The following is a 23,035-nucleotide window of genomic DNA, read 5'->3' as shown; positions in this document are numbered from 1 at the left end:
AAAGCAAAAGTGAGTAAAAGCCTAAGGATGGACCCTAATAAAGTTGTTCCCATCCTGCCCTCTCTCCTCTACACTTCTAAACACATGAAAGCCTTTTAAAATGTGATCCCTTCAAGACTTCCCTGGTGGTCCAGAGGTTGAGAATCCATCTGCGAATGCAGGGGACATGGGTTCGATCCCTGGTCCAGGAAGCTCCCATATGCCCCAAGGCAACTAAGCCCAAGCGCCACAACTGCTGAAGCCCATGCTTCAAAATCTTTAGAGAGACTTTTCAATTTTTTAAAAATGTGGCTCCTGAAAGACTGTGTACATTCTTCTTTAGTAGATTCAAGCTCAACTATACTACAGACCCAATCAAAGTTCTTCGGCACCACTGGAGTATTTTGAAATTTATTTAGGGAAGAATGAAAATATCCCAGTATATGGAATAAGTCCTTTTAACCACTGGATAAAGTCTCTGAAACCTCTACTTCAGACAGCATGTGCACTATTCCCCTCAATTTGTTTTTTTGCTCCCAACTCATAAAATGCACTAATGTATAAACTTAATGACTTCACTTCTCTTAATGACATCTATGATATAATTACTTACACAAATGTATCCCTAAGTGAATAAGCCCTCTACAGATTATCCATAATGCTGTTGCCTTAACTTCAACTCACTAGACCCCTGAAACCCCCAACAAGAGAGGAGACAGAATGATCAAATCCATATGGTTTCCTTCACAGCATAGAAGGAATCTGATGATACGGTAATTAATTTTAAATATTTTAATACTAGCAAACTGGGAGTAGAACCAAAAAGCTTTCAGCCTCTAAACTGACATGACAGTTCTGAAGCCAAGTGAAAAAAAAGTCATCAATATTTCCAGTCATGACAGTCCAAGAACAGACATTTTAGTTACTGGTTTCGTTTTACACATAAAGAACTGGACACCTCAGGCTGCAGAAATACTCCACCTTGCAAAACCAACTTCAACAGTAGAAAAGTACTTAGCAGCCAGGGAGCCATCTAAATGCAGCATGGCAGAGAGGGAAAATGAAGCAAAACCTCTAAGCAGAACTTTAGGCAGGAAAAAAAGTCATAGAAATTCAGCAGGGACAGAATGATCTTCACGAAAGAGCACATGAGTCACAGACAGGACATATCAGAGGGCCACCTAAATGTCGCAACTTGCACACGAGCTAGGTGATGAGGTACACGCGGTTGCAATCAACAAGCCCCTAGACTACATGGCATACAGATACTTATATGCACAATAATATGACGGATAGCCTATTAAAAATAACAAATAAGCAAGGTATGAATAATAAAATGCCACAGCCCCAAATGGCACATTTGCTTACAAACTTATCTGTTTATCTCCCGAAATCTCCTAGAGCATAAACACTGAACAGAGCCAATATTAATTAATTTATATTATCTATTTCACTTGCATCAGCTGAAAATTAAAAGGCAATTCTAAAGAATAATATAATCAGCCATGAAGACTCATCTAATAATCACAAAAACCTGGTGAGGTCAGATAGAATTATTGGTGCTTTAAGGAAAAATCCTTGAACAAAAATAATTTAGCTGAAACTCAGCAAGGCTTCACACCACCATTAGAACAAAATATACATATTTCAAAACTGATAAACCTTAAACCACTCTCTTGTATGTACCTCTACTGTTAGAACCTGTATTCAATGTTTTAGAATACTTTAAAATTAGAAATACTCTATACCTTTCCCAATTCTCTTATTTCTGATTTTTCATATTTACTTTTTTTTTCTTTTTTCCTTTTGCTGAGGACCTTATCAAGTGAGAATTTCTTGAACTTGGTTTAGAAGACTTTAACCTATAGGACTGTGTTAAATGTTAAAAGACTTTGATGTTCTTTAACCAATTATTTCTACTGTTACTGGTCCCAGTTGTTTCTTTTAGACACACACATATTACTAAACAGGCAAACAGATAAGACAGGGCAGACAGATAAGCATATATATCTACACCTCAGTGGATATGTGGGATCGTGGAAGGCGGGTTTAACTAGGACACTACGGTAGTCACGAAAGAATTCACTAGATGCTATCTAAGGTCTTTTCAAGCTCTATCATTCCCTGATTCCATTAAACCATAGTTAACTCGAGGTATCTCTGGTTCCAAGGCCTACAGCTAATTATAAGATCCCATTTAGTAACAGACAAGCCAGGTGAATAGTCCATTTATGCAGCTAAATATCTTATAAAAGAAAACTACTTTTCTGTTCATCAGTAAATACAGGAAGCAACCTAGACCAGTCCCTGGTTGCTTTATTTTTCTCAGTATGTTTGTTAAGAAGATAGGCAACACAGGCCAGGCCTATACACATGTCATTAAACTGCAGAAGGTAAGGGCCCTGGTAATACACTTTAACCTTTTATTGAATATGCCATTTTATTTATCGTTTATAGTTATACATGTCAATTAAGGCATAAAAGATAATGGTAGTGTTACCTATAGAAATTCCTATAGATGTCACTCCTTACACTATGCTGCTGCTGCTGCTGCTGCTAAGTCGCTTCAGTCGTGTCCGACTCTGTGCGACCCCACAGACGGCAGCCCACCAGGCTCTGCGGTCCCTGGGATTCTCCAGGCAAGAACACTGGAGTGGGATGCCATTTCCTTCTCCAATACTTGAAAGTGAAAAGTGAAAGTGAAGTCGCTCAGTCGAGTCCGACTCTTTGCGACCCCATGGACTGCAGCCTACCAGGCTCCTCCGTCCATGGGATTTTCCAGGCAAGAGTACTGGAGTGGGGTGCCATTGCCTTCTCCGCTTACGCTATGCAGCATCCGTAAATTATGTAGAGTTCATATATATGATTTCAACCTATAGAATTTACACACTGTATTCAAGAACATTATCCCTGTTTAAGAGAACTGTCACTATTAATCAGGATTCATCATTAAAAAAAAAACCTTCAAAAAAATGACCAAGCCTAATTAGACCACAAAGTATCAAGAGAATTGCACGTTGTCAATGCTGCCCTCAGAATATTGACAATATTCTTAGGGGGGAAACAAGAAAGTTACTGCCTAAAAATAATTCGTATGCTTCTGATCAACCTGGCACTGTAAACTCATACCTAAGATACACAATCTGCTCAAAACTCAATTATACATAAAATATAGGCTAAGAAATTAAAAAGAAATAGTTAGCTCAAAATTGACATCATCATCTCTGTGGACAAGAAATGCAAACAAGTCGAGCCAGAGTGTGTATCCAATGAGCTCTGGGTGGAGAAGCAGGCAAAGGCAGGCAGGATTTGGCTCACGTAGAGCTAGAGACTTAACACGCTCCAGTGGACAGGTGAGATGACAAAAATCCTTTGAAGGCTGCAAGCACAGGACCAAACCAAGCTCCAGACCCACACTGGTAGGCTACTGGCCTCATCAAATCCTTATCCTCCATTTATGCCCCAGTGGAGCGACTTGGTCAACTACTTATCTTAAATACCATTGGGTTCACCACTGAAAAATTACCTCTAACATGTTTTATTCTAATTAATGCACCCACTGCTGCATATTGAAAGAGCAGTATTTGATGCACTGGTTGCCTCTGGAGTATAGAATCTTGATTAGGGTCTTTCAAATGTTAACTAACTACCCCCAGAGCGGACATTCCTGATTAAGGAACTTCAAAACTGTTAACTAAGCACCCCTAAGGTGCAGATTAAATTACTTTAAAGAAAACTACAGACAGTATAACACCCCACTCCTGAAAGGAAGCTACCAAAAGCTGTTGACAGCTGCTGCTACTGGGGGCAATCATTTCCAAGGAGCTAGGAGATTTTACAGCCTCATCACATCAGTTTCACATCAGTTCAGTTCAGTTCAGTCGCTCAGTCGTGTCCGACTCTTTGCGACCCCATGAATTGCAGCACGCCAGGCCTCTATGTCCATCACCAACTCCTGGAGTCTACCCAAACCCATGTCCATCGAGTCAGTGATGCCATCCAACCATCTCATCCTCTGTCGTCCCCTTCTCCTTCCGCACCCAATCCTACCCAGCATTAGGGTCTTTTCCAATGAGTCAACCCTTCGCATGAGGTGGCCAAAGTATTGGAGTTTCAGCTTCAACATCAGACCTTCCAATGAACACCCAGGATTGAACTCTTTTAGGATGGATTGATTGGATCTCCTTGCAGTCCAAGGAACTCTCAAGAGTCTTCTCCAACAACACAGTTCAAAAGCATCAATTCTGCGGCACTCAGCTTTCTTCACTGTCCAACTCTCACATCCATACATGACCACTGGAAAAACCATAGCTTTGACTAGACGAACTTTTGTTGGCAAAGTAATGTCTCTGCTTTTAAATATGCTATCTAGGTTGGCCATAACCTTCCTTCCGAGGAGTAAGCGTCTTTTAATTTCATGGCTACAATCACCATCAGCAGTGATTCTGGAGCCCAAAAAAATAAAGTCTGACACTGTTTCCACTGTTTCCCCATCTATTTCCCAGGAAGTGATGGGACCAGATGCCATGATCTTAGTTTTCTGAACGTTGAGCTTTAAGCCAACTTTTTCATTCTCCTCCTTCACCTTCATCAAGAGGCTCTTTAGTTCTTCACTTTCTGCCATAAGGGTGGTGTCATCCGCATATCTGAGGTTATTGATATTTCTCCCGGCAATCTTGATTCCAGCTTGTGTTTCTTCCAGCCCAGCGTTTCTCATGATGTACTCTGCATAGAAGTTAAATAAGCAGGGTGACAATATGCAGCCTTGACGTACTCTTTTTCCTATTTGGAACCAGTCTGTTGTTCCATGTCCAGTTCTAACTGTTGCATCCTGACCTGCATACAGGTTTCTCAAGAGACAGGTCAGATGATCTGGTATTCCCATCTCTTTCAGAATTTTCCACAGTTTATTGTGATCCACGCAGTCAAGGCTTTGGCATAGTCAATAAAGCAGAAATAGATGTTTTTCTGGAACTCTCTTGCTTTTTCGACGATCCAGCTGATGTCGGCAATTTGATCTCTGGTTCCTCTGCCTTTTCTAAAACCAGCTTGAACATCTGGAAGTTCACGGTTCACGCATTGCTGAAGCCTGGCTTGGAGAATTTTGAGCATTACTTTACTAGCATGTGAGATGAGTGCAATTGTGCAGTAGTTTGAGCATTCTTTGGCATTGCCTTTCTTTGGGATTGGAACGAAAACTGACCTTTTCCAGTCCTGTGGCCGCTGCTGAGTTTTCCAAATTTGCTGGCATATCGAGTGCAGCACGTTCACAGCATCACCTTTGAGGATATGAAATAGCTCAACTGGAATGCCATCACCTCCACTAGCTTTGTTCGTAGTGATGCTTTCTAAGGCCCACTTGACTTCACATTCCAGGATGTCTGGCTCTAGGTGAGTGATCACACCATCGTGATTATGGATAGTTTCAAATCAGAAGTGAAGATGGAATCCCACATTGCACTGAGTTTTGAAAACACAATGAATATACCTTGATCCTTCCATAGTGAAAGTGGGCTAAGGGGAAAACGATGGTATGTTTAGAGAGAAGGTAGAGTGGAGTACTCTATTAGAATAAAAACAAAACTAACATCTGTTGAATCAATTTCGTAGGTGATATAATGTACTCAGTTCAGTTCAGTTGTTCCGTCACGTCCAACTCTTTGCAACCCCAAAGACTGCAGCACGCCAGGCCTCTGTGTCCATCACCAACTCCTGGAGTCCACCCAAACTCATGTCCATTGAGTCAGTGATGCCATCCAACCATCTCATCCTGTTGTCCCCTTCTCCCCCCACCTTAAATCTTCCCCAGCATCACCATCTTTTCAAATGAGTCTGTTCTTCCCATCAGGTAGCCGAAGTATTGGAGTTTCAGCTTCAGCATCAGTCCTTCCAATGAATATTCAGAACTGATTTCCTTTAGGATGGACTGGTTGGATCTCCTTGCAGTCCCAGGGACTCTCCAGAGTCTTCTCCAACACCACAGTTTAAAACCATCAATTCTTCAGCGCTCAGCTTTCTTTATACTCCAACTCTCACATCCACACGTGACTACTGGAAAAGCCATAGTTTTGACTAGATGGACCTTTGTGGCAAAGTAATGTCTCTGATTTTTAATCTGCTGTCTAGGTTTAAAACCATCAATTCTTCAGCGCTCAGCTTTCTTTATACTCCAACTCTCACATCCACACGTGACTACTGGAAAAACCATAGTTTTGACTAGATGGACCTTTGTGGCAAAGTAATGTCTCTGATTTTTAATATGCTGTCTAGGTTGGTCACAACTTTTCTTCCAAGGAGTAGAGTCTTTTAATTTCATGGCTGCAGTCACCATCTGCAGTGATTTTGGAGCCCAAAAAAATAAAGTCAACCACTGTTTCCACTGTTTCCCCATCTATTTCCCATGAAGTGATGGGACCAGATGCCATGATCTTAGTTTTCTGAATGTTGAGCTTTAAGCCAACTTTTTCTCTCTCCTCTTTCACTTTCATCAAGAGGCTCTTTAGTTCTTCTTCGCTTTCTGCCATAAGGGTGGTGTCATCTGCATATCTGAGGTTATTGATATTTCTCCCAGCAATCTTGATTCCAGCTTGTGCTTCCTCCAGCCCAGCATTTCTCATGATGTACTCTGTATATAAGTTAAATAAGCAGGGTGACAATATACAGCCTTGACGTACTCCTTTCCCTATTTGGAACCAGTGTGTTGTTCCATGTCCAGTTCTCACTGTTGCTTCCTGACCACCATAGAGATTTCTCAGGAGGCAGGTCAGGTGGTCTGGTATTCCCATCTCTTTAAGAATTTTCTTTAAATATTTTCCACATTTGAATGAACAGTATGTCAGTCAAAAAGCATTAACCACATCAATGAAGGTCATTTTTTAATGCCATAAAGCACAATTCACAAATGAAACTACAACACACGACTACTCACATACCAAAAAAACAGCAATCGCCATTTTTAAACAAAAACTATAGGTGAGTCAAAGAGACATAGAAGAAAAACACTAAAAATAAAAATGGAGAAAGACAACTTAAACAACATAATAAGGAGAATTTCACAAATATACATCAGACTTCTCATGTGATAGAGAAAATGCATCTTCTTCTCAAGAATCCCTGGAATATTAAAAAAAAACAAAACCATAATATATTAAGTCACAAAGAAAATGTAAGTTCTATAAAGTAAAAATATTACAAGCAACATTCTGAATTCAACACAACAAAGCTAGAAAATATCTTAAAAAAAACACAAAAGACCCTTTCATCTTTAAATTTAAAATTCTTTTACTAAAAACACTTGGATCAAAGAACAAATAAAAACTGAAATAAGACAATCTTTGTCAATGATATGTATCTATGGGATACATGTAAAGTTGTAATGAGAGAAAAATTTCTATCACTAAATACTTTCATCAGTAAAAAATGAAAGAATAAAATGCATGATTTCAGTGTCTAGTGCAGGAAAAGAATAAACCAAATGAAAGCATGAAGAAGGAAAGAACAAAAACATAAAGCAATGAGGTAGAGAACAAAAAATGGACCTAATCAATACATCACAATTCTGGTTATTTCTTGGGAGAAAAAACTAACACCGAAGACAAACCATTAGCTACTTTCATCAAGAAGAAAAGGGAAACAGTACAATTAGATAAATGACATACAGGAAACAAAAGAATTTCAAAACAGTAAGAAAATACTTTATATGTAAATGAGTTCAGTTTAGTCATTCAGTCGTGTCTGGCTCTTTGCAACCCCATGGACTGCAGCACACCAGGCTTCTCTGTCCATCACCAACTCCTGGAGCTTGCTCAAACTCATGTACATCGAGTCAGTGATGCCATTATTCTATATACATTATTCTATATAAATGAAATTAAAGAAATGAAATCAATAATTGCCTAGGGAGATTATTAAAATTGATCCCAATAGAAACAGAAAGTTTAAACATAACAATTTACACTGAGAAAACAAATTATTGAAGAATAAAAAGTAAATATATTCAAACATACCAGATCCAAAAGGTTTCATAGAGAAATTCCTAATACTTCAAACACCCGATACTCCCAGAGCTCCAAAGACTATTTCAGAGCATTGAAAAATGAAAGAGAACATCCTAATTCCTTTTATGCAGCAAATTACTACATTGAAACCAAAATATAGTATGATTTGGACCACAGGCCACTATTATTCATGAACATGATGCAAAAATCCTAAATAAAATATTAGCAGACAGAATTCAATCCTACATCGAGAAAATAATACAGTATGATCAAGAGCAATTTATTCTAGTAATGAAAAATTGGTGCAATATTAAGAAATCCATTAATGGATATTAATAGATTAAAAATAAAATTTAAAAATGGATAAAGACAAACAAGTTGGCAGTCCATTTCCATGAGTTTCACATCCACAAATTCAGCCAACCATGGATAGAAAATAAATTCCAGAAAATTCCCAAAAGCAAAACTTGAATTTAGATGCACGCTATCAACTATTTACATAGCATTTACACTATATATAGTATAAACATAACATATATGCACTGGGAAGCCAAAAGATACCTGTGACTCTCTTTACTGTGGTGGTCTGGAAACAAACCCACATATTTTATATTCTGTATCTTTTTCCTGTTTTCATACTTTTACTATGAGTATGTACATATAAGGGTATATATGTTGTACATGTGTAAATGTAGATTATATGTATTGGGCTTCCCAGGTGACTTAGTGGTAAAGAATCCGCCTACCAATGCAGAAGATGCAGGAGATGTGGGTTCTACCCCTGGTCTGGAAAATCGCCTAGAGAAGGAAATGGCAACATACCCCAGTAGTCTTGCTAAAAAACATTCCATGGACAATGGAGCATGGCAGGCTACGGTCCTTGAGGTTGCAAAGAGTCAGACACAATTTAGTGACTGAGATGGCATTGTTTCTATATATTGATCTGTATGTACGTCTGTTTTTGTCGCAGTACCATAGTTTTGATTACTGTAGTTTTGTAGTATCGTCTAAAGTCTGGGAATATTAAGTCTCCTGCTTTGTTCTTTCTTCTCAGGATTACTTTGGCAATTTTCAGTTCAGTTCAGTTGCTCAGTCGTGTCTGGGTCTTTGCAATTTGGGATCTATATATTTATATACACGTATATGTTATATATAGTATTTATGTAAGTACATTATATACATTATATAAATACATTTATATATACATTACATTATTTAATACAGTTTATACATTAAAAATTAATATATTTTTAATAAATAAATTTTGGTCTTGCTTCATTTTTCTATGTAGAAACATTTGAACTATTAGTTCTATTCTGTCTCCCTTGTATATATTCCTCAACTCTACTTCTGATCAATCATAGAAATCAAAGATACTTAATAAAGCAAATGTACGGATACCTCAGAAACAGTTATTTTTAAAATACCAAAGGAAAATCCTATCGTAAGGACAGAAATAAAACAAAAGATGTCAAGATTTTGGAGAATCGGATCTTCACTATTCTAAAAGTGACATTTGAGTTCCAAAGAGAGAAGCTTCATCTCCTTTTATGTTAGGATTCATAGCTCCCAACCCACGTAGAGAATGTTTTAAATACTGAACCCCAAATTCGTGAGATAAATATCAAGTCTCAGAACAAGGTTTGATGAAATAAAACACACATCAAGAAAACAGCAGCAAAAGAAGAAAAAATAATTTCATTTGTGCTCTCTTTAAGTTTTATTGCTTAACCTATGCTGGTACCAGAAAGAAGGGGAGAGAGAAGTCCAGTTTCATTATAGTTATATTCACAGCAATCCCAGCAGGACTGTGAATAAAATGAATAAAGAAGCCACAAATGAAATGCCTATGTACCTTGGGAGTAATTGCTCAGTCAGAATGTTCCAAAGGCAATTTGCCAAATAAAAAGACATACTGAGAATCCAAAAGCTTAAACCAACATTTTACTATAATTATTGGCTTTTCTCCACATTTTTTCCATGCTTCTACCTAAGTTATAGTTGAATGACTACATCTAAATTAGACATTAGTTTCCCTGTACATTATAAAATACTGTGACTGATGAGAATAATAGAAAAAAAAATGCTTGCAAAATACATCCTTTACGTATTTAGAGTGAGGACAGATGAGGCCAGTCTCCAGCAAATACCTTTTTGGTTGAACCTGGACCAATCACTCAACATCCCTAAATTCAGCTTCCATATTTGTAAAATGACACTTGATTTTTCGTGTTATTTTAAAAATAACACTTGATTAACTAGAGAGTATAAGCAGTTTTTCATATATTGACTAATATAGCTGTCTCTATGCAAACTGCCTGCTCATATTTTTGCTTATTTTTCTACTTATCTTACCAATTTATAGGGGTTCTTTATACACTCTTGATATTTTAACATCTGTCAGATAAATGCCCATCTTTCCATGTATACAGACTCTTCTGTGAATTGCCCATTTGCCCAGTTCTTTATTATGCCACTGCTTTTCTTCATGATTATGTAGGAAAATTAGTGAATGCTAATCATTTTTCTCTTTATATGGTGCTTGCTTCTGCCAATCTGTGCCTGGAATTTGCATCTTATAATTAAAGATTTTATTTTTAATTAGATGATACACAGACATAGATAATTCCATACAATTTTATGATAACTTAAATATTTGGCAATACACTTAAATATGACATAAATATAATAACCATAATGACAGTAACAGTACCTGCCCCAACTACCTCTTAGGACTGCTGCATCAGTTGAATGATGTATAGTATCTTACTAATGGTAACATGTAAACTATGATAGAACACCTCTCACATAAAAGTCACTCACAACTCTATCTCTAAACAAGACATTTGAAAAATGACTCATTCACAAGCCACCAAAATTCTCATTTAATTAATAATAATCTGAAAGTTCTCAGAAATCACTCGCAACTTTAATTTATGGCACCCCAATGGGAGATCTATTCTACCCAGGGATTCCCTATTGCAACTTCCTCTATAGAAATGTCAGCTCTAATGGATTACACCTTCAATCCTACTATTTTACAAGATGAGAAAGGAGCTTTAAAAGCCTATGTTAAATTCCCTGCTGAAAATGACTATTACTTTCTAGGCTGACTTGCAGAGCACTTCACAAATAGACTCTCAGGACTTACTGTCCATTATTTAGAATAAGACAAAATTTCTGTCCTTTATTATAGTACATTTCATCAGCCCCACACTTTTATATGTACTTATTAGAACCTATTTACATTTTTCTCATTTATACAATCCCCTTTAATAATGTGACCCAGATTAATATAGTCCTAAAAACAAGAACTGCAAAGACTTCACACATCATTTCAACAAGTCAAATTTTTATATATCGGCGCCTAAAAATAACTTAGGTCAGAAAATAAGTACTTGCAGACTGTGACAAGTAGAATGGACCCTGAAAGATTGTTGTTGTTTAGTCACTAAGTCGTGTTCGACACTTTTGCAACCCCATGGATTGTAGCCCACCAGGCTCCCCTGTCCATTGGATTTCCCAGATAAGAATACTGGCTCTAGAGGTTGTCAGGAAATCTTCCTGACTCAGGGATCAGAGCCCCATCTCCTACACTGGCAGGCAGATTCTGTACCACTGAGCCACCACCAGGGAAGCCCATGAAAGATATTCATGAACTAACCCCCAGAATCTGTGAATATGTTACTTTACATGACAAAGGAGACTCTGTACATGTGATTAAGGTTAAGGATATTGAGATAGAGAAAAGATCTTGGGTTATCTGGGTGGGTTTCAGTTTAATCACATGGTCCCTCGAGAAGAAGGAAGCAAAAGAGTGGGTCAGAGAGGTATAAGGTGAGAAGAATGTGACCCACTGTCCCTGATGGTGAAGATGGAGAAAGGGAGCCTGCCACAAGTCAAGGAAAGCAAGAGCCTCTAAGAGCACGTAAAGGCAAGGAAATGGATTCTCCCATAGAACTTCTGGTAGGAACACAGCCCTGTCCACAACCTTCATTTTAGCCCAGTGAGACCCATACAGGACTTTTAACTCACAAAACTATAGGATGATACATGTTTCTTGTGGTAATCTGTTGCAGCAGTGACAGAAACCAAGTATCTAGTTTATTTGCAGGAAAACTGTGCATGCTCTGGAGCCCAGGTCCTGATGTGAAATCACAAGCACTACTATGTGTCAGCTGTGTCCACTTAAATCTATCATTAACCATCCTCAGTCTTGCTTTTCTCACCTGTAAAATGGGGCTAACAGTGCCTCTCCTCTAAGATCATTGAAGGACTTCATGAGTTAATTCATGTAAAGCACTTATTTCTACTGTTTCACAGATAGAAGGTATACTAAGCACATGTTAACTACTGTTACTATTGACTTTAATCAATGCATACACGCATGCTAAGTCGCTTCAGTCGTATCCGACTCTGTGCGACCTTATGGACACAGCCCACCAGGCTCCTCCATCCACAGGATTCTCTAGGCAAAAATACTGGGGTGGATTGCATAACTACCTTCTTTTTCAGTCACCCCCAGAAAAACCAAGAGCTCAGTCTTCCAAACAGAAAAGGAAATGAGCCTTTCTAAAAAGAAAGTTTTGGGGCCACGTCTACAAGCTGTCTTCATAATGGTCCCAAGCTCCACTAATCTATCACGCAGTTCTTCCAGAGTCATTCCCAAAAATGAACGGACAGATGGCTGAAGTCAAAGTGGCACTATGAGCTCCACTTAGTGATAAAGGCTAACTGCAGGGCCTCACAGAAAAAGTGCACAGAGAGGAAAAGCTGTCTCATTAAAAGTAATAGATGTTGCAGAATTAGCTTCCACTGAAATTTTCCATCACTGGCCTTTTTTCAGCTAATTTGGTATTTATGTTTTTCATTTTCAAAACGCCTGCCCCATCATCTCTTCATGAACAATTAAAATTTTTATTTCACTTGGCCATTGACTCAGCAATATTTACCTAAATTGATACAACCAGGCCAAGCGGCAATTCACATCATAAAGACACAAAGATCTAACAATTGGTAATTTCCACAAAAGGCAGAGGTAAAATATAAATCAAGAGTATAAATGTATTTTCTGTATCATAATTCCACACTCTACAACAGCTCAAAGCAGTGTCAAAACTCACAGAACAGAGATACAGCAAAGAAAGGGGGAGAAAACAAAACCTTTTACTCCAGGAAGAAGTCTGAATACAAAGCTTTGTAAACTGTCATAATATGTGTTTGGGTTTTAAAAAAATGAGCAACTAAACTTTATTATAAAACAATTCCTTATAGCAGAAATTAGGACAACAATATAAATCAACTATAACTCAATAAAAAAACTAAAATCAACCCACCTTAAAAAAGCAATTCTTATACTTTTCCTACAGTAAAAGCAATAAACTTCAAGATTCCAAGCTTAAATACTCCTAAAATTTAATTAAATTATATTTTATAAAGTAATTAAATATGCTTCAGCAACAGTATATTGTTAGGCTCTCAAAATAAACACTTTCAGTTAGTTGCACAAAATGCATTGACTGAACTCAAATTATTTTTCCACCTTTTCATCATTTCAAGCCCTATAGGACTACAGAACTAGTAAGAACTATGTTTTATCTGAAAAGTCAATAATAATGTTATTCCTTTAAAAGACATTCAGTTTAGTTCAGTTGTTCGGTCGTGTCCGACTCTTTGCGACCCCATGAATTGCAGCACGCCAGGCCTCTCTGTCCATCACCAACTCCCAGAGTCTACCCAAACCCATGTCCATCGAGTCGGTGATGCCATCCAACCATCTCATCCTCTGTCGTCCCCTTCTCCTCCCGCCCCCATCCTACCCAGCATTAGGGTCTTTTCCAATGAGTCAACCCTTCGCATGAGGTGCCCAAAGTATTGGAGCTTCAGCTTCAACATCAGACCTTCCAATGAACACCCAGGATTGATCTCTTTTAGGATGGATTGATTGGATCTCCTTGCAGTCCAAGGAACTCTCAAGAGTCTTCTCCAACAACACAGTTCAAAAGCATCAATTCTTCGGCGCTGAGCTTTCTTCATCGGCCAACTCTCACATCCATACATGACCACTGGAAAAACCATAGCGTTGACAAGACGGACTTTTGTTGGCAAAGTAATGTCTCTGCTTTTAAATATGCTATCTAGGTTGGCCATAACCTTCCTTCCGAGGAGTAAGCGTCTTTTAATTTCATGGCTGCAGTCACCATCAGCAGTGATTCTGGAGCCCAAAAAAATGAAGTCTGACACTGTTTCCACTGTTTGCCCATCTATTTCCCATGAAGTGATGGGACCAGATGCCATGATCTTAGTTTTCTGAACATTGAGCTTTAAGCCAACTTTTTCACTCTCCTCTTTCACCTTCATCAAGAGGCTCTTTAGTTCTTCACTTTCTGCCATAAGGGTGGTGTCATCCGCATATCTGAGGTTATTGATATTTCTCCTGGCAATCTTGATTCCAGCTTGTGTTTCTTCCAGCCCAGCATTTCTCATGATGTACTCTGCATAGAAGTTAAATAAGCAGGGTGACAATATGTAGCCTTGACGTACTCCTTTTCCTATTTGGAACCAGTCTGTTGTTCCATGTCTAGTTCTAACTGTGGCTTCCTGACCTGCATACAGGTTTCTCAAAAGACAGGTCAGATGGTCTGGTATTCCCATCTCTTTCAGAATTTTCCACAGTTTACTGTGATCCACACAATCAAAGGCTTTGGCATAGTCAATAAAGCAGAAATAGATGTTTTTCTGGAACTCTCTTGCTTTTTCGATGATCCAGCGGATATTGGCAATTTGATCTCTGGTTCCTCTGCCTTTTCTAAAACCAGCTTGAACATCTGGAAGTTCACGGTTCATATAGTTAAAGACATTACTATTTCTTTAAAAGCATTTGTGAGGAGGTCATACCAAGGCAACTGTGGCGGAGCCCACAAAAAAATCCAGGCACCATCTCCCCAACCCGAGGCTGCAATGGCAGGGCAGGTTTTTGCAGCAGCCCAGAAGCTCTGAGCCCAGCTGAAATGAACTGAACCCTCTGATGGGGCAGGTCTGAGCCACTCCAGAAAAATCCCCTTAAACTTTACTTCCATATTCAAAACTACCTCTTCCCTCCCCCAACTTTAAATATCAGCAAAAATGACTCTCCTTTGTCTCATTCAGTATCATATTAGGTAGCTCAAGAAGAAACAAGACTAGTTTGCAGGTATGTCCTCAGAGTGCACCGAGTGTGTCCACACATGCACACACAGGGAGACATGGAGAGGCCGCTTGGAAAACACAGGGAATGTGGCTACAGAGCAGAGGTCACACACTCAAAAGCTCTCATAGACCAGACAAGGAATGTGCTATGTGCAGCAGCTGGGTAACAGCTAACAGGCTCAACAGAAGTTAGAGCAAAAAAAACCCAAAACAAAACACACACACCACCAAAAAGCATTCAACTTCAAAGAAAACAAGCACTGCTGCTCAAATGGAATGCCCACCCTGGCCCAGGCCCAGGAACTGCAGCCCATTAAAAAGCAGTTGAGTGGCTGAAGAATTAAATACTTACCACTGGAGCTTCCAGGAGTAGAATAATGAGAGGTATCGAGGAATTTCCGAGGCGTAGGAAGGTTTGTAACATCAAGCAGAGGGACAGGAGAGGTGTCCTTCACCAGGGAGCTGAAGGGGAAGAACAGCGGTAGTTACTCACTTGCCACTTTCTCCAAAATCTACTTACATTCCAGGACATGCCCGTCCTTTATTCCTTTCTTTCTGTCATGAACCCTCTTGACACTCTGACTTCAAGTATCCCCCTAGTCTATTTCATAAAGCAGTGATTGTCACAGACAAGTGAATAAAGACGCATTTTAAGGATTCCAAATATTTACATTTTTATCTTTCTAGTTCAATACTAGGTTAAGAAAATTAGTGGATCTTCTGATGATCTGGATAACCACCTTATAACCAAATTATACCATGCAACTTCAGTACCTCTTTGTTTCTGTATTAAACTTATCAGCAAAGGAAGAGCAAATAACATCTTATTGTGATAAATGAATGAAAGTTTAAATAGTTAAGTCCAGTTTAACTTGTGTTTTTCAAGCTGGATTTTTTTAAGATACACTGGGAATTCACTACATTTAGTTTCCTTTAAAAAAAAATTCATAAATTTCATCAAGCTGAGAATCACACCTATGAAAGATGATTTAAGGAATCTCAAATAGGTTAATTCAGTATTCGATTGCCCATTTCACCTTTTCCAAAAAGGTCCAGCAACTCATCTTATTAACTTGAGCATCTCCATATAAACACAATAATTTTAAGTGACACAAAGACCATAAAAATCAAATTTTCAAGATAAGTTCCATTTATAGACATCTGTTAAGTACAAGAATGTAGGCGGTGCCAAGGCAAATAACACCGGTTGAAGAAACTGAATCATCTAATCACTCTGCATTTCCAACACAAAAACTTCTCTAACTCATGTTCCAAGGACAGACGGGTCAAAGCCATAGTTCTCGCCTCCTTCCAGTCCCAGTAACTACCATGGAAGTGATTCTCAAATGATCTGGGAAAGGAGAACAGGCAGTGGTGAGCAGGAACAAGACTACACCTCCAAGGAAGCTTCCTCCAAGTGGAGAAAAAAAGAAATGTGTGGGAGTTGGAACATCAACGACAGTGACATCCCCACCTGCCTCCCACCACTCCTTTGAAACCAAAAGTATGTGTATATTCTTAACCTAGGTATGTGTGCATCCTTAAGCTAATTAAAAAAAAAAAAAAATACGTTCAGAAAACTTTCAGAAACTTTTATTAAAGGGCAAAATTATCCTTTAAGGAATTATTTTTATTGAATGTTAACAATGTTGACAGCAAGCAGATCCAACCAGTCCATCGTAAAGAAAATCAGCCCTGAATATTCATTGGAAGGACTGATGCAGAAGCTGAAACTCCAATACTCTGGCCACCAGATGCAAAGAACTGACTCATTTGAAAAGACACTGATGCTGGAAATGATTGAAGGCGGGAGCAGAAGGGGACAACAGAGGATGAGATGGTTGGATGACATCACCGACTCAATGGACATGAGTTTGCGTAAACTCTGGGAGTTGGTGATGGACAGGGAGGCCTGGTGTGCTGCAGTCCATGGGGGCACAAAGAGTTGGACACGACTGAGCGACTGAACTGAACAATGTTGACAGCCATCGTCCTTGGCTGGGAGGGTAACTATGACTGTCATTAACTTCTCCCTTTTCACTTATGACTAGGAAGGGGGAATCATTACTCAAACAAATCTCAGCATCTGCCATGTGCTTGGCACTTCGCTCAGGGCTGAGCATCCAAGAAGTATGACTAAGATATGAGCTAAACCCAACTTCACGCATTTCCAAGTGCTAGAATCACTTGCAGACTAATGCGAAACCTCAAGTGAAGAATAAGACATAAAAGTTACAGAAATAGCATTTACCAGGAATTGAACTGACATAGTTAGCTCCAGTAACTCTTCTCCAATATAAAGCTGTAAGTTCCTATTTGCCTACACTATCTTAAGAAAACCTAAAAGAGCCTTCTGATCCACTGATTTGCTATAATCATCTAATTATAAAACCAATTCAATCATATCTTTATCCATTCAGCTTTTGTACACTGACTACTTTTATCTTCATTTCTTCTCCTCAGCTACCTCTCTTTTACCTCCATCTTATTCATAACTGGAAAATAGCTCTACACCCCTGCCTAGCCTCTGGACACACATGCCCAAAGGCAGAAGATAACCACTAATGTTGACAGTGCTGTTTCTGAGTTATTAGGAAAAAGTTAATTTCTACTTTAAATAATAGGAATAAGGCTTGATAAATGTAATAAGTATTCTCATAACAGAAGTGGAGGAGCTATTTTTAAAGCATTGATAAATGAAGGTATCGATTAACAGAAGACTGAGGTACACAGAATACTGCCTGCCACAGCTGTAAATGAGGTAGCAGTTAGTACACATGTGTATGCACAGTCATATGTATATGTGAACATAATACACACTTCTGTAAATATAGAGGTGCACACGATTCACTTTAGATTAAAACCTACAACTACCTTCTCCGTTTTAACCTAAAAATACATTTCAGTTAAATATAGGGTGATAAACAGCTTGCCATTTTAACTTTGAAAAAACATAATCTGCTGACTTTATTATCAGAGCCAGAAGGGCCCTCTAACTCCATCAATAAACTCTTAGAAAGTCAATTTACTGCAAAACTATTTTCATAGACTCATTTCTCCTTCTAAAATTTTCCCTTGGGCTTCAATTTTCTCCTTTGTGAACATTAACCCAAAGGCAAGTAACTCTGGAAATGGCTTTTGGTTTTTCTCTTCTTCTTTTATGGAAGGACTTAGTCGTAAAAGTTCAAAAGAAAGGGGGCACACCCACTCATTTTGTTACTACAGATAGGAAACTCAACAGAAGGGTACGAGCTATTACAGAATATCACATACCGACCTCTCAGTTTCAATTTCAGAAGCGAGAAAAGGCCTGTCCTCATTGTACATCAGAAATAAAGTTGAGAAGTATTAGTAGCCTCAAAGGGTTTTCAATACTTCAGAGGACATATTTTTGAAAACAAAAAAAATAAAATAAAAACTAGATTATTATTAAAAGCAATAACAAATGTGGGAGAAAATGTGCGGGAAAAGGAACCCTTATATACTGTTAGTGGGAATGCAGATTGGTATAGCCACTACGGAAAACAGTAATGGAGATTCTTGGAAAAATTAAGACTAGAATTACCACATGATCCAGATATTCCACTTCTGAGTATCTATGTGAAGAATATGAAAACACAAATTCGAAAAGATATGTGCACCCTATGTTCACAGCAGCACTATTTACAGTGGTCAAGATAAGGAAACAACCTCAGCGCCCATCAACATATAAATGGATAAAGAGGATATATACACACACACACACACACACATTGTGTGTGTGTGTGTATATACATCTGCTATTATGTTCATGTATATATATATGTATACATATGCCTACAATGGAATACTACTCAACAATAAAAATTATGAGATCTTCCTCATTTACAAAAACATGGGTAGACCTTGAGGGTAGTAGGATAAGTGAAAAAACGTAAAAAAGATAAATAATTTTAGGATTTCACTCATATGTGGAATATAAAAATCAAACACAAATGATCAAACCAAAACAAAACAAATAACATCTGCCTGCAGTTCAATCTCTGTGTCGGGAAGATCCCCTGGAGAAGGAAATGGCAACCCACTCCAGTATTCTCGCCTGGAAAATCCCATAGACAGAGGAGCCTGGCAGGCTACAGTCCATGGGTTCGCAAATAGACATGACTGAGCAACTAAACCACCAACCACCATAGAGAATAGAGTAGTGTTACCAGGGAGAAAAGAGATAGGAGGAGGGCAAAACAGGTAAACTGGGTCAACTGGAGGGCAATGAATGAAAACTAATTTGTTGAGACTTCCCTGGTGGTCCACTGGTTAAGAATCCACGGTTCCAATGCAGGGGACCTGGGTTCGATCCCTGGTCTGGGAACTACATCCCACGTGTTGCAACTATGACTTGGTATAGCCAAATAAATACTATTTTTAAAAAAGAAAACTAATTTGTTGGTGATGAGCACACTGAAGTGCATACAGAAGTCAAAATACAATGCTGCAGACAAGAAACATACAATGCATAAACCAATGTTACCTTAAGTAAAAAATATTAGATTGTCAATTAATGTGAATTGCTAATAAATATGAATCATCTAAATGGCTTTATTTTCAAAGAAATATTAATAGAAACTACTTTGCTTTTTAAATATTTATGGTTACAAATTTTAAATCAATTCAGAATCATTCACAACTGACTTGAAAAAGATGATACACATAAATCCTTCTAGAATAAGATAGCACCCCTCCTCCCAAAATCAGGAACTGTATATTCTAACTGAGTGCCTTGATATTTAATAACCACATGGTGGCAGACAGGAAAATTATAAAGCAAAATTAACCACACCAAAAACAACCGCCTACCACTATAACCCCTAGGACTTTCTGGCCATTAAACACCCATCCAACTAGTTGTAAATCTAATAACTAATATATTCACCCTATAACCCCAACAGCTGGGGCAGGACCTGTCAAAGAGCAGGTGCTCATAAAAGTTGGTTAAATCAAACTCAGCTAAGAATGATCTGTCGAAGATGATGTGCCCTGAGTGAGAAAATGTAACGGAATAATGAATCAGGAATGTCTTGCATGGTAATTCTCTATAGTTCTAAGATCTGCCTGAACATACAGAAAGAATCATGAATGATTCAGAGGGTAGAGAAGTCAGAAACAGACATGGTAACGAATGATAACGCAAGAGAGAAGACAGGCAATACAAAATAAAATGAAGCTAATATCTAAGCAAAGAGGGAGGGAGAAAGCCCTGAAAGATAACAAAACAGACACACATAAAAAGAAAAACATTTTTAAGACCAAATAGTTAGGGAGCAAATAATACAACAGAGTCAAAGGACACCCTTTATGCACCCAGGGACAAATATGGTCACCAAAATCCATGGGTATGAAATATTCTCCCCAACGAGCTAGAGTGTCCAAGGAAGCAAGATCAAATCAAGTATTAAACACAGGATGCATGCAAGAAGTAAAAGGACTAACCGTTTTTAAAATAACTTTTTCACTGATTTCATCTTATAAAGGTATTAAGTATTATTTTTTTGAAAACATAAAGAAAATTTAAATAGCTTCCCTGGTGGCTCAGAAAGTAAAGAATCTGCCTGCCATGCACAAGACCCGGATTCAAACCCTGGGTTGGGAAGATCCCCTGAAGAAGGGAATGGCAACCCATGCCAATATTCTTGCCTGGAGAATCCTATGGACAGAGGAGCCTGGTGGGCTACAGTCCATGAGGTCGCAAAGAGTCAGACACGACTAAGTGACTAAGCACGCATGGTTTTCAAAACAGTTAACAGAAAGGAGTCTTTCCATCCCTACACACACACACACACACTCATGCATACACACAAAAATGTACACACGCTTTTTCAACAGTCTCTGGATCACCCTGTATAGAACATTAAGCCCTAGGTTCTCTGCGCCTTTGTGTGACTTCTTTCATTTTCTCCTACAGTAGAAATCTGCTGCTGGGTGTTTGCTTTTGGATATCAACAACTGGAACAGTCTTTGTATTTGGAGAGACTCTCCATGATCTGGATCAAAGCAGGAAAAAAAAGGGAACTTCTTCCCGCTATACAAGTTGACATGTCTCAGGCTCCAAGAACTGGAAGCTTCCAGACAACACTTTGAATCTTGAGGAAATAAAGAAAGAGGGAAGTGACATTTAGAGATCATTCACCTTGAAAATTCAGCAATTGCGGGCATGATGTCACAACCCGACCAGACCCTTCCTGTGGCTTGCCTGTGATGTACACCCAGCTGCTTCATCTCCCTTGGTCCCTCCAGGGTTTTAGAGCTCGACTATAGAGACTCACTTTGCTTAGATTCTGTGACCTACTTGATAACTTTCCACTAAATTTCTTTCCTTGTTTATTACCAGGACTGACTCTGCTATTTGCAGTCAAGAATATTGGCTAAAACCTCATTCTCTATAATAAAAAGTATGTTTTATTTGCTTCTGTCTTCTCTGACTTTTCAACATAAAAATCTTTATACATATCTAGGTTAATAAACACAAAATTAAATGAATTAAACATATTTTCTCTATAATTATTAAAATCCTTCTGATTTTTCTTAATAATTCAGCATTCCTTTCCATCTCCAGCTTATCCATATGTCCCAGTCTCTACTAACCTAATATAGGGATATAAATTCTGTTTACTGTTACAGAGTATTCTTTAATCACATAGACCTTTTTCAAAAAGAGTTTTCAGCTTACATTTCTGATCAAAATATTTCAAACTATTACAAAAAATATTTCAGTTGTTTATATGCAAATTTACATATTTACTGCTGTGTAGTCAGTCCTAGCAGCAGTTTCAAACTACCTACAACTTTACAGTTCTCAAGCTGCTGATTTTGGTTCCTATCTTATAGTTCATCTTCGAGCATTTTTCTCAGGAAAAGAATTCCAGGTTTGTATTTTGTGTTAATTTATACCTGAGAATGTTGCTGTGCTGTCTATGTACACTTGGCTGGATATAGAGATTGTTGGTTCCGACCCTTTTCCATTCCTTGCACACTTTGCTCCGCTGTCTCCCGGTATTTTGTGTTAAGCAAATCCTGGTAAGCCTCATTGTTGCTCCTTTCTGTTTATCAGCACTAGTTTCAACTACATATAACAGAAGATCCAAAACAACCATGACCTGAGTAAATCAAAAGCATTTCCTTCTTCTCATATAGATACAGAAATCCCATTCAGAGGTATAATGGAGGCTCCATGGCATTAACGAGTTTAAGATCTGATTTCCATTCTCAAGGTCACTTAGTGTCCAAGACAACAGCCCCAATCCAAGTCCTCAACAGGAAGTAAAGGCAGGAAGGTAAAGGGTAAAAGAGTGAGCTACCAGTTTTGCTGGCACCTCTGAAGAACGTTCCTATGAGTCCTGATTCAACATCTTGCAAGTAGAAGTCTCACTAATCACCTTCAGTTACACAGAAGGATGGCGGCAGGATGGAAAATGTAGTCTTTTAGCTGGATATATGGCCACCATTGACACAACAAGGGTTGTCATTAAAAAAGGAAGGAAAAGGGACTCCCCTGTTGGCACAGTGGATGGGTACCCACCTGCCAAAGCTGTGGTCCGATCCCTGGTCCAGGAAGATTCCACATGCCACACAGAGCAACTGAGACCTCACGCCACGACTCCTGAAGCCCGTGCACCTGGAGCCTGTGCTTCTCAACAAGAGAAGCCAATGCAACGAGAAGCCCACCCACTGCAACGAAAAACAGCTCCACTCTCCACTACTAGAGAAAGCCCCTGCACAGCGACAAAGACAGCACAGCCAAAAATAAACAAAAAGTAAATGAATAATTAAAGAAAAAGTAAAGGTGCGAATATGGCAACCCACTCCAGTACTCTTGCCTAGAAAATCCTATGGACAGG

General features: G+C 38.6%; 1 protein-coding gene across 4 annotated transcripts in view; it reads right to left on the bottom strand.

Annotated features, from left to right (window-relative positions):
• The window catches only part of EXOC4 (exocyst complex component 4), an 875,766-nt gene that overhangs the window by 709,771 nt on the left and 142,960 nt on the right, over positions 1–23,035 (bottom strand). For all 4 annotated transcript variants that reach the window (XM_081532917.1, XM_081532918.1, XM_081532920.1 and 1 more), the window contains one exon: positions 15,517–15,626. In XM_081532917.1, the coding sequence (XP_081389043.1) occupies positions 15,517–15,626 (110 nt within the window). The remainder of the gene's footprint in view (positions 1–15,516; positions 15,627–23,035) is intronic.

This window comes from Giraffa tippelskirchi, chromosome 10 (genome assembly GCF_054371585.1).
Source record: "Giraffa tippelskirchi isolate mGirTip1 chromosome 10, T2T-mGirTip1v1.2.pri, whole genome shotgun sequence".
Classification (NCBI taxonomy): Eukaryota; Metazoa; Chordata; class Mammalia; order Artiodactyla; family Giraffidae; genus Giraffa; species Giraffa tippelskirchi.
This window is presented reverse-complemented; position numbering and strand designations above follow the sequence as displayed.